Source organism: Hippoglossus hippoglossus, chromosome 19 (assembly GCF_009819705.1).
Source record: "Hippoglossus hippoglossus isolate fHipHip1 chromosome 19, fHipHip1.pri, whole genome shotgun sequence".
NCBI classification, from domain to species: Eukaryota; Metazoa; Chordata; class Actinopteri; order Pleuronectiformes; family Pleuronectidae; genus Hippoglossus; species Hippoglossus hippoglossus.
In genome coordinates, this window is record NC_047169.1 from 19148602 (window position 1) to 19161838 (window position 13237).

Below are 13237 nucleotides of genomic sequence, written 5' to 3' on the forward strand. Positions count from 1 at the left end.
TCATAGTAAAACAGTAAAAAAAATGTAATATGGGACAATGTCCCATCTGTGGATTCTGATGATTACCACTAGTCTGTGTTTCCAACACTTTGATTGTGAATGCTGCCAATAATGAGTAACAAGTAGCTGAGTACGACAAAAATTACAGTAAACCAATATTTTCTTTTCAATTGCCATAATTCTACATTTACAGTGGTGAGGCAACGCGCCTGACTCACCACTGAGCTGTGTTATAATGCCCTTGAGGCGCCGGACCATCTCACTGCGCTTAAGCCTCTCCTGACGTCCGACCAGCAGCAGGTTCAGCACAAAGAGGAGAAGGAGGGCTGCAGCGTTCATCAGCTCTATACCAGAACTGTGGACGTAAAAAGCAGAATGACACATTAACGACATGCGACAAATCAAGTAGAGAAAAAATGGAATTCAGTCTTCAGTTAGTCCAGCACAATATGGAAATGACCAGAGTGAAAACATAACTTCTAAAGCAAATACATTAGTCTGTATTACTGAAAGACATACTTCAAAAGTGGGTTGGGATATCTGGGACAGCCATGAATTTGTATCGAACAGAAGTTGTTTTGTTTACAATAGATGATTGGTTTAAGATTTTGGATCTAGAGGGAGTGGAACTCCAGGGAGCATAAGTTGTCCTTGATGCTCATTTCCTGAAAAACAATTATCTCTTTCTCGTGATATTGTTACTTTTTCCTCATTAAATTATGAATATATTCTTGCAACTTATCACTTGTAATATTACAAAATTATTCTGTAAAACAAACTAGCTCTCAAGACCCTGACCCAGACCCGACAGGACCTAGTTCCCTACCCCTTCCCAGCACAATATGGAAATGACCACAGTGAATACATAACTTCTAAAGCAAATACATTAGTCTGTATTACTGAAAGACATATATTTCAAAAGTGGGTTGGGATATCTGGGACAGCCATGAATTGTTTTGACTTGTATCGAACAGAAGTTGTTTTGTTTACAACAGTGACAGCATTTTAACTTTCACCCTGCAAAAGTTGTCCTCCGAGGACACATCCTGGGACTGATGATATTAGTAGTCTATGCTCCCACTTAATTACAGCATTCCATTTTATTTCTATGCAGATGACAGACAGTTTTATAAAACATTAAATTGTCACCACCACCCTAAGAACAGGGGCCTCATTTATAACCATTCCGTACGCAATGATGCAATGATGTTTCTCAGCAATGACATTCCTTCTCCCTGACCATGACCTTACAGACATACAGTCAAAAGGGACCACCCCGAGGAACATGTAATGCTACTATCTTATGTTATTTTAATTTGATCAGAGAGAAAATGTTAATGCTGTCATGAGATTTTTTTTGAATTTCTGAGTTGCTTCTTTTTTTTTTTTTTACGAATTGCCTAATGAGTATGAATTGCAGTGTAGAGTCCCCGCCCCTAATTCATAGAATCAGACACATTCCAGAATATTACAGTTCAATCAAAGAGAGGTTACCTACCTGCCCTTTGGCTGGCTACCATAGCAACATATGAGTCCCAACACCACCATTAGAGTGAGGGCAGCTCCGGACCAATGAAGGCAGGAATGACGGTTGCCATGGTAAAGGAAGCTATTCACCCACTTTTCCTATGAAAACATGGCAAAACAAGGCATTAGCTAAACAATATGTATCTGTCATTAAACACATTTGACGAATGATCAAGGAACTGTGTTGCTTTTAGTAGATGGGTTGACGGTTAAATATATTTGAACAAGTTTTTGTGAATTTGTGTCTTGTCAACTTCATTTGAGCTTTTGGAAAAACTGACAGATCTAATGTGTGTGTGTGTGTGTGTAATGTATACCTGTGCAGAGGTTCGTCTGTTTGCAGCCCTCTGGTGCTGCTCCAGTAAGTTGCTGAGCTGGTCCCGGAGCTTCCCCAGAGCCTGGCCAGTCGACAGGCCAAAAGTAACAGCATCCTCCTCCTGCAACAACACATAGAACAACCCCTTCATAAACTGGTTGACTCACAAGGTATTCAGAATCCTTCACTTTTGTTACATTTTGTTAATGTTGCAGCCTTATGCTAAATATTTTGTGAATGCTACCACCACATCCTACATAATAGGCTATACTTTTAAATAAATTTCCATCCATCCATCCGCTACGTCTGCTTATAAATCCATGAGTCATGTTGGTTGGAGCCTTTCCCAGCTGACATTGGGCAATAGGGAGTGTACACAGGGGTTTCAAGTCAATCAGAAGACTGACAAACATGTTTTAGTATTAGTATTAGTAGCATTTTTTTTCTTTCTGATTGGTTCTTATCAGTCCAACTCAACTACCAGCGGTGAGGGCAAAGCATTTCTCACAAATACTGTCAGTTTCACCTCTCTGTCGGTCCAAGCAAAGAAATAACTGCTCTTAATGCTTAAAATTGGTGTTCCTTGTTATTTTCTGAAAACCAAGCAATGAACTGCAGTGTAGACAATCTGCTTGCAGTTGACAGGAACGAGGACAGTGTAGGTGAATGGTTAGGCGCTATGCTTTTTCAGGTGTGTTACTATGGACAGAGACTACCTGTGATATCAAGCTCAAATTTTAGAACAGTATTTTTTTTAACTTATTAATGTGGATGTAGTCACAAAGACAGACAACCATTCACACCTACAGGAGTATTCTAAGTCAGCAACAATCGACCATGCTTCTAACCTAAACAAATTTATTTTAATTATAATATTTTAACTTGCTCAGCATCACGCTGAGGTAGCAATTTACAGGCAAGGAAGCCTCAGCACATATAATTATCTTAAGGCAGGTGGTGTGATCAGAAAAACCCAACCACACACCTCACACTCAAAAACAGGCAGTCCCATCTTAAATTTACAACGGCATAAAATGCAAAATATTTTTTTTATTCTACAGAAAACAATTCATTTCTGAGCTCACTCCATAGTTGCAGTAGGTACAATTAAAGACCACGGGAACCGAATGTCATGATACTGCATATTGTCATGTTTCCGGATAAAGTAAAAGGCTATTCAATTCAATTTTATTTGTATAGCGCCAAATCATAATATACATTATCTCAAGGCACTTTAAATTGAAGGTCAAGACCTTACAATGTTTTATAGAGAAACCCAACAGTTCCCACAATGAGCAAGCACTAGGGAGGGTATAGTCCTGCATATTGATTGTCATTTACAGTAGCCAATAATGTTGAAAGTGCTGCACACCCCTACGCCAGATATGATAGTAAGCAACTCAACAGGGAAAGCCATGACAACAGCTCTCTGCTCTCTGTTGGCGAGGAAGCCCCCACCTTATCATACGCATGCAGATTTAACCAATGAATTGGACAGGGATTAAACAGAGGGACACAACAATGATCAAATCCTTTTTGGAGAGAGACCATATATAAAAATAAATAGTAGCAGAACTGGAGCCAGCTGTCAAAATTGCTAACATTCAATTCTGTTAATGAACTAATCGATTATTCAAGTGATTGTTTACATTGACCTATAATATAACAATATACATAGACCATACTTATAATAAAGCGGATGTGTCAAGAGGAAATTAATCCGTTTATAATAGAAAAGGGAAACAGAGACATTTCTGTTGTTAATGGGAAAGTAACCTTTCCCACACTCCATGTCACTGTGAGGATCTGTGTGTACAAAAGGCCCACACATACACAAACTGAGAGAAATACACAAATGTGAAATCACACACAAGGGATTCTGCTTTCAGGCGGTACATCCCACACAGCCAAGCTATAAATATCTTCTCATTTCCCCTGAGTAACAATGCCTCAACAAAAACCCTCCAGACATACGTCAATGCGCAGAGAGACGAGGAGCCTGAGCAGCCTGAGTAAAGCAGAGTATGTCTACAACCTGGGAAGGTTCTACATTAACTGTGGAGGCTCACCAATTGATCACCCACTCGCTCACCCACACAAACAACATACATCCGTTTACCCACTGAGGGAAATGTGCTCAGCAACAGACCGAACAGAAACAAGCAAGGGACAACTTACACGACACTTCCACAGACAGATCCCCTCTCTCATCTTCAACACGATGACAGCCCTGCGCTGCTTCTTTCAAATCTGTAACACTCCAGCTGAGCTCACAGGGCGATGTGCAACCGCAGCTGTGCTACATGATGACAATTATTACACTGCAGTAACAAGTTCTCGACATGCGAGTGAACTAACTGGAGAACGCTGCCTGCTGAGATGGTGATGCTGCAAAACCTCACCCAGCCTTCCTCTGTGGCTGTGATGCAGAAAACAAGAGCCCAGCGTCACCGCGCTGCTCACTGCCAGCTGGACTTTCATTCAAAAATGCCCCGTTTGGCCTACTCTCTGGCATGGACCAGGTCTCATTCAGTTCATTTTCATTCGGGGTGCGGCGGGTATATAATAGAGGGAGGATGAGAAGCTCTTTTGATGTGAGGAACCATGCCAACCAGGCCTGTTTAACCCTGTTGGCCTTTTCATTATCTCCAGCTTAGCATATTTTTGCAATGATGGAGGCATATATACAGAGAAATGGTGGAGAGGACAGTACAGACAACAAGACTAACACTGATTTTCTGACAGGCTATAGCAAATTCAGTGGTGTGGTGTGCTTGTATTATAAGAGGAAACTCTTTTCTCTTTCCTTAAATAAATAGTTTACCGAAAAATTATCTACTCACCACTATGCCGATGGAGGGGTGGGTTAAGTGTTTCACTCCACTAAACACTTGAGTTTCAGGAGTAAACAGCGTTGCAGCCAAATCAGATATAATAGAAGTAACTGGTGATACATTTTTCAAATGTCAAAAAACAACAGGAAAAAAAACTGGGCACGCCCATGGGCACGCGCGGGTTGTGTGTTAGCATCGCTACTTCCGGTAGCTTATTTTTTCATATTTACGAACACCTGGATGACACCACAGGAGCAGTATGGAGGCATTTTATGTTTCTTTTTTCTGTTGTTGTTAACATTTGAAGAATTGATCACCAGTTACTTCAATTGTATTGGATTTGGCTGCAACGCTGTTTACCCCTGAGACTCCAGAAGTGTTTTGTGGACTCTAACACTTCACCCACCCCTCCAACTGCTTAGTAGATAATGAGTCAACTATCCCTTACATTTTTATATCACAGCTTTACTTATTTGTTACTTTATATTTTGTTAATTTGTATGCAAAAGTAAATTTAAACATTACAAGTAGTACAGAATAAAATATCACTATAGAAAGTGGTTAAAATTAGTTACATTTCAACCCTTAGCTACTGCAGTTACTTACACATTAAAGCATCAGTAAATAACTGACTGAAGACTCTGAAGTGAGGATGCTGAAGAAGCTGTGCTGTAGTGTTGGCTTACATTTGAATATCGGTAAAGAAGAATAAGTTGGAAAAGTGGGAAATTTGGAAAAGCAGGAACTGTGTTAAAGGAGTTTAAATAAGAGTTAGGTGATGACATAGGACTGACTTGTACAGCTTGAAGCTGAACTACATCATGATCAGCTGGGACTAAATGGCATTAAAATAAGTTGGAGCCATTTAATGTTTGCCTTTTTGGCTTAAACGTCTATTTTTGTTGATGTTGCCTCATGTAAAAAATTTGAATTTAACTTTGACATACAAACCAGAGAGGCAGTGATTTGAATGAGATGATGAGCAGATGCATTTAGTGAACTTTTCTATTAACAAACTGAGGCCTTCACAATCATGATGCAATTATTCAACACCATTAGATACCACAATGGCGGGTTGCTTAAATAGAGTCTTGTCAGTAACACAGTAAAAACAAAAAGTGGATTACAAGTTTTCTGACTGTACTGTTATGAATGAATGGTTACCGTAATTTCCGGACTATAAGCCGCTACTTTTTTTCACACGCTGTGAGACTGCGGCTTTTACAACGGTGCGGCTTATTGATGGATTTTCATAGTGTTGCAGGCATGGCCTGCCCCTTTAAGAAAGCTGTTGTGTGTGTGACGTAGTGCACCTGACAATTGTGGGTAAGGCGCCACATGTTGTACGATTGCTAGTCATATCAGACCAATGAAATTGCCGAACAGGTCACAGTGGACCAATGAAACTGTTTCGGCAAACTAAACCTAATTCTTCAGATCATCCATTTTGCGCTTCATGCACGCACCCTCATCATGGAAAAGACACGAAGATCTGCACATGATGCGGGTTTCAAGTTAAAAGCGATCCGTCTGGCTGTCGAAGAAGGAAATAGAGCTGCTGCACGTAAACTCAACGTCAATGAATCGATGGTGAGACGCTGGAGACGGCAGCATGAAGAACTGACTCGTTGCAAAAAGACGACAAAAGCTTTCAGAGGCAAGAAAAGCAGATGGCCCGAACTTGAAAACGTACTTGAAGACTGGGTGAAGACACAGAGAGCAGACGGACGAGGTGTTTCCACCGTGCAGATCCGACTGAAAGCTAAAACAATCGCCACCGAAAAGAATATCGAAGATTTTAGAGGTGGACCATCTTGGTGTTTCAGATTTATGCAACGAAAAGGCCTGTCAATTAGGGCACGGACGACTGTGTGTCAGCAACTCCCTCCCGACTTCAAGGAAAAAATTACAAACTTCATCGAATTCACTCAAAGAAAGATAGCCGAAAATTCCATTGGACCAGACGACATCATAAATATGGATGAAGTACCTTTGACGTTTGACCTACCTCTCACTAGGACTGTTAACAAAAAAGTAGTACTGTTAAAAGCACTGTTCTGAAAAAATAATTTGCGTATGTTGTGTTGTTGTTGTGGATGTTACCGGCATGTATTTAATTAAAAGTTTAAAAAAAACTTTCCTGTAACATCTTTCCGCGTTAATATCTCATGTTTCAACGGGGACACCTGCGGCTTATAGACAAGTGCGGCTTATTTATGTACAATTTCTTTTTTCTTTAAAAAATTAGCAGGTGCGGCCTATATACAGGTGCGCTCTATAGTCCGGAAAGTACGGTATATAACACAACACAGCACATAGGTGGGAACTCTAAGATAAAAGAGGATCAAAAAGCTCTTCCTCCTGCTTGTTGAGCATACAGTAAGGTCAGTGGCAGGCACATTTCATGTCCTACTCTCATTATGTTAAACCAGCATTGCCTGGTGGTGAAACGCCTCTATATGTTTAACTGAGGAAGTTTGAGCTTTCGACCCTTCAGATGGCGAAACTAAAATGCCTGAAAGTTATTAAGGACAATGTTTCTTGTGTTCTTGTGAAACAGGAGAATGTGCAATGATGTGGTGTGCAACACTGAGGATCATAAAGGAGAAACATCAATAGCTCTTAAAATGTTCCTTTACTAAAAAATGATTTTGTAGATTTTACACTAGAATTCAATCAATTTTTTTTATAACCTATTATAAACACTTGCTTTGGTAGAAAATAGAAAACGAAACGATTTTTTAGCTCGGACCAATAAAAAAGGTATGAGCATATATATATAAATAAATAAAGATTATAAGGTTTTGGGCTCCTGATGTACGGGGTTTCTTTTACGTTAATACTGTGGATTATTTTCAATTTTCTTTTTGCCAAAAATCTGTAGATTGAAATTCTCATTTCAAGTTATGACGTGAAAAAAAAAAGACTAAAATGTTGACTATGTGTTTTCTGCAGGTAAATACGGACTTAAATGTCTATGGCTTTCTTTCTTTGACTAAGATAAGGTTAAAATGTACAGAATTTTAGTTCACTAAACAAATTACAAAAAACTGAGGATGAGGTTGAAAATAGAGGAAGTTGACTAATACGAAATAGAACTTCTGATCTCAGGATTAAAACTAAGACTAGTTCTAAAAATAGCTGACAAAATTAACACCAACCTTAATCACAGTGCCCTACCCGTTCGGTAAACAATTCTGCACCTCAGGGGCATTTAGGTAGCATTGACACATACTGTGCTAAGCAACTAGACTTACCTGCTTCTTATCCTGCAGCTCCATGGCAACCACAACCACTCAACATGCTCTGCTCCTCAACCAGCCAATGCCACCTGGCAGACCCTGTCAAAGGCCACACGCTCAAGGCTCTTGGCCGAAACCCTCTCAGCCCACCGCCAATGGAAGCTGAAGCTCAAGGAAGATGGAGAAGGCAGGTGGGTGCAGCCCTGATACCCCACCCTGCAACACCTCCCCCCTTGTCTTTCCTGCCAGTGTGACAGGAGGCACGCCCACACCTGCAGGGATCGGTAGAGAAGCAGGGTACTTTCAGATATGGAGTTTTTGTTTGGGGGGTGAACCGTTTCTCAGGTGCAGCATATGGGTCGTCCTCACAGCAGTCATGTAGGGGCCTATGGATAAATTACAAAACACAAATCAATTAATAAGCATGTGTAATTACATCTACACTGCAGTGAAATACTGCAGTGTAGGCCAAGTTTAATTAGAAACCTCCTCACATCACATTTTTTAAAACATATTAGCATGTCCCCACTGTGACTTTAAAGCAACACAAGGTAATGTTTATGGCCTAAAATCAAAACCTTAAATCATTTTGATAGTACACATACTTAGGAAGAATGGCATTTCTATCATTGCTACAGCGCTCCCTGGATGCCTAGAACTGCACTATGTAACTCTGGTGTACCATCCTAGAACGTTACTACCTGCTTTACGGCATATGTCACACATGAACCACCAGAGCTAGAGCTAGCAGCTAGCTATAGGAGAAACAAAAACCGTCGTATTTGTAGAACATGTTTTTGGCTTCTGTGGCTGCCAGTTTTATCTCTGTCAGCTTGTCAACAAACGCAGGTGTGTACATCCGTGAGCATAGGGAGGCTCAGACCGCCACTCCAATTACCGAAAGGGAATTACGCATCCCACCTGTAGGGAGAGCCAGAGTAAAGCCAAGGGTGAATCTTGCGTTGCGTCTCTTTCAAGGACATATTTTGAGTCAAATAAGTAGTGAGTATCTCCCCCTTAACACTGCTCCAGCCAGGGTTTGTGATTTCACAATCCCGTTAACTTGAGGGTAGGTCTCAGTAGCAGTGAGCTGTGAGGGTAGGGCGAATACGAGCAGAGCTTGAGCCATATTAGCATATTCAGTATATTCCCAATCACAAACTAAGGAAGGAAGGTGTAGATACATTTATGCCATTTAAGGCAGTGAGGGAAGTTTTCTCTCGATACACATTTTGAATATGTAATTTCGAGGGGAAAAAAAGTTTTAAGGACTGCAAGTCTGGGGTTAGACTTTAACACAATAGTTAAATGGAGTTGCGCACAGCAGCACAACTGAAAAGCAGACTGAGGCCCTGAATCTGACACCAGGCCCGCTCACTCTGACCACATAAGCAGGTTCCTCTGGCACAAAAAAACTCCAGAGTCAGCAGTCTCCATTGGCAAAGAGTTGAGAGTGATCAGCCAAACAAAAGGCGGCAGACACACTGAAAGGTGAGCAGGTGCGCTGACTACATCGCAAGACTGTCCGAGGAGGATCCACAAGTCCTCCTGAGGGACCAGACTGTAAAAGTGTAGGCAGTGCAAGCAAAGTCAAGCAGAAAGATACAGAGCATGGCCACTTTCAGCATGAACATTTCACAAACAAGTTTTCTACAACAATAATCCAAAAGAATCATTTTCACATTTTGACTGATCATAGTGGGAATATAGTAGGAACAGAGATGTTACAAATAACAAAAACAATGGCAATGTTCCATTCAAGTGTCCCTGCCGATCCATGCCAGTGAACGCCAGCACTGACAGCACCAGCCCTGGTGCTCAAAGCAGCTCAAAGAAATCAGTTGTTTCACATCCCTGTTTTTCCAGTTGTGCCATGTCGACTTCAGTGATGTGTTCCCTCAATGTCAGGATATAATAGCTGTCAGCTCTAAGGAGTGTCCCTTGGGTCATAGGGAACTACATACACCACAGCAGCGCCACAGCACTGTGTTGTATTTTTACCACTGTCCATACGCCGGATGGTTACGTTGTTGTTGTTTCGGTTGGGTGAAAAACAACACATGTAATGATGACTACACCGGCGTTGACAACACTGAGTGTAACGCAGGTTCTACCGTGCTGCTCATACAGTGGCTGGGATCGCAGCTGAACGTCCCCTGTCCTTCACGTCAAAGACAGACGCGCACACAACAGCGGCTCCCACCTGACCACGCGCACACACTCAAGCCTGCGAGCTCACCTCTTCCTGTTTTCAGTTCGTCGTTGATCTCCTCTGAGTATTGTGTGTTTTTTCCTTTCTCCCTCAAAACACAAATGCATCTACTCCAGGTCCTTCACCGTGCAGCGGCGGCCATGTTGGGGAGCGTTCTGCCCGAGCTGGGCATGCTGTGTTGTGATTGGACGGCTCCACGGTGCTCTGTGCTCCGATTGGCTCAGAGGGGAGTGGGCGGACCGGTGTGGCAGCGCTGTGCGGCAGTTGTATTTTGAAATAGGAAACCACAGTTCAGTGACGTGTTGATGCCAATATACGAGGTTAAAATAGACTTTTAAAGAACTAACCCGTCCTAAGTGTCAACTATGATCCGTCACAGTGCGAGGTGTTGTGATTCATTGTGCACTGCTGTGTCTGGAAGCCCCAGGTCTGCTGCTACAGGGCAGAATGAGCTGTTGATACATATTTAACTTTGTGAAGGTGGTTCTTCTTCTTACCGGGTTACATCTTAATGTTAACCCATGCAGCACCTCTAACCTTTGCTCCAGACCTGTCCACAGCCCAACTACTGACTAATCAGATCACTGGAAAACCAGAGTCCTCTTTCTACAGGATCATTAGAGGGACAAAGGAAATAGCAGGTGCGTTCCATAATGTGCATCCTGACTTGATGTTTGAAGCTTTAATATACAGTCTATGGTGTGAACGCAGAAGTCGGGGGTGAAAGTTTATTTCCTGACTTCGAAATCCAAGATGACCCCTCTGTATACCAACAGTACCGAAAGCTGTAATTTTTACTGTTTATTAGCACATTGTCGTTAAATGTGTCGTACACAGTCTAATTACTGATTGTGGACTCTTTACTACGGTGTTAGTATGCTTGAAATGCAGCATAATGCGTTATTGTGAACTGTTTAGGCTAACAATGCCTTGTTGGCTAACATAAACATTGTTCCTGTGCAACTGGAACACTGTCAACAGCTGTGGCGTTGTGCTGTAGCTAAATTTAAGGAAATAATTCCAATTACATTTAAACCCGTATTATCCGTCGATATAACCACCAAATTCTTTAAAAACCCTAGCTCCACTGAGATTGACCATCTTGTCGATAGCTCTGTAAAGTCGTTACGATTAACATTAGACTCAATAGCGCCTCTAAAAAAGACACATGTAAAACATAGTAAATTAGCTCCGTGGTATAATTCTGTAATGGAAAATTACAAACTCACAACACATAGTTCACACACACACACACATACACAGTTCAACTCTTCACACACACACATCTCTTCATTGCATCTGCATAAAAAGCATACGCCTGCAACTGTTTCTTTGTCATTCCCTCTGCAGAATGCTCTTTGCATGCTGTATGATTGTCTGACCTTCCTTGCAATGAATAAAGTATACTTAAAAGACTATGAATCTCTAGTCTCTTTATTTCAGAAGTCTCACCAGGTCAAATTTCCATCACAATTCCAAGATGTGCATCAGTTTTCAGATTGCACTTGTTCTGCCGGGAGAAATGTGAAAGATTCACTCAAGCTTTGGCATCTTAAAGCAACAAGTAGTGAGCAACAGGGCTCCAGCTCAACAAACTCAAACATCAACACAACGACCAATGAGAGGACGTCAAAGTGCTGCCCGTCGTGATTGATTGACAGCTGATCTCTGTGTGGAGTGGAAATGTCACGACAACAAACTTGAGCAACAAACATGGAGACAAAATAAGTTAAAGATTTGAACACAGAATCTAAATCACTGCTCTTTAAAGGACTTGAGTCCGTTTGTGATGACAGAACTCAGCTACTGATCCAGAACAAACCAAAAGTCCAGCAAAGAGAGGCTGAGTGAATGTGGTCTGGACTCTGTGGAGGAGAGTCATGGGGTAAGAGACTCTGGAGAAGGACAGAACACCTGCACTGTGATCCAGGTACACTCCTACTGTTTCGTGCACATCGGACTGCTCGATGTTGTTGTTAGAAAAGTACCCACCCCTTCCATGTTTGTCTAAAAAACGAGTGCTATCAAATTCTGCAAATATACAGGCCTAATGCAGCCTGGCAGCAGTGGGATTTCGGGCTTCAGTTCAATGACACAAAACATAGGCAAAGCATTAACAGCATTTAAGCACAATCGGTACAAATATGACAAAGAAATGAGCCATATAAACGAGCATGTTTCACAATACAAGTGGAGAAATACAGATCACTTATTCTTGGTGCTCAGAACAGTAACACGCTGATAAACATTCATAAACTACGTATACATCTCAGGGAAAAGGTCACGAATAGCGATAGTTATCCTTAAACAGCTGTGGCAACTGTTACAGCTGCCTCAAATCCCGGCAACAACAGCAACAACAACAACAACAACAACAACATCAACAACATCATCTTCTTCTTCTTCTTCTTCTTCTTCTTCGGGGTTTAACGGCAGCTTGCATCCTTGCTGTCTGTTGCATCGCTGCCATCTTCTGGAGTTAGTGAACTCCTACAGTGTCTTGTTTGTCCTGTCAGATTTTTGTTAATCAGTCCTGTTCTCTTTAGAAAGTTAACCAGAGGTTTCCTGCCTTGACCTCCTCCACCACACTCCAGTATCACTCCTGTTAGTCCTGCTGTCTTCATTCCCTCTATCATGTCCTTCCTTTGAGGTAAATGTTTCCTCTGTGTCCTATTCTGAGTCAAGTCATTTGCGCCTCCTCTTTCCTGCCTCACCCTGACCCTGCATTAATTGGTGATACAGCTTCTCTATAAATATTGCAATTCTTCTCATCTGGTCAGATTGTTGCAATACATTGATTCAAATCCACAAGTGGCAGTTATGAAAGAGTGTCTTCTTTATTTCAATCATCGGAGACACTTGACAGTAAGTGTTGTTCTTGGGAATCATTTTTATTTACTGACATGTGACCAGTGAAAAGAGGATTTCTAGCATTTCCTGTCACAAACACACTGGAAAGTTTCATTGCACCTGTTAATGTGGATCTGTGTGTGTTTACGCTTGTGTGTGTGTTGGTGTGTCCAACGAGAAGCAGCAATTTGAACTCCAGGGAGTGAGGGTCGTCCGACAGAACAGTTTTTTACCTATAAAGAAAATAAATGAAATG

General features: G+C 41.5%; 1 protein-coding gene across 1 annotated transcript in view; it reads right to left on the reverse strand.

The window, feature by feature from the left end:
• tmem94 (transmembrane protein 94) overlaps window positions 1–10297 on the reverse strand; it is a 34219-nt gene extending 23922 nt beyond the window's left edge. Inside the window, exons 1-5 of the mRNA XM_034569657.1 lie at window positions 10159–10297; window positions 7935–8305; window positions 1845–1964; window positions 1499–1626; window positions 219–355 (exon numbers count right to left, since the gene is read on the reverse strand). Coding sequence (XP_034425548.1) covers window positions 219–355; window positions 1499–1626; window positions 1845–1964; window positions 7935–7958 — 409 coding nt within the window. The 5' untranslated portion in view covers window positions 7959–8305; window positions 10159–10297. The remainder of the gene's footprint in view (window positions 1–218; window positions 356–1498; window positions 1627–1844; window positions 1965–7934; window positions 8306–10158) is intronic.
• Between the last annotated feature and the right edge of the window lie 2940 nt (window positions 10298–13237).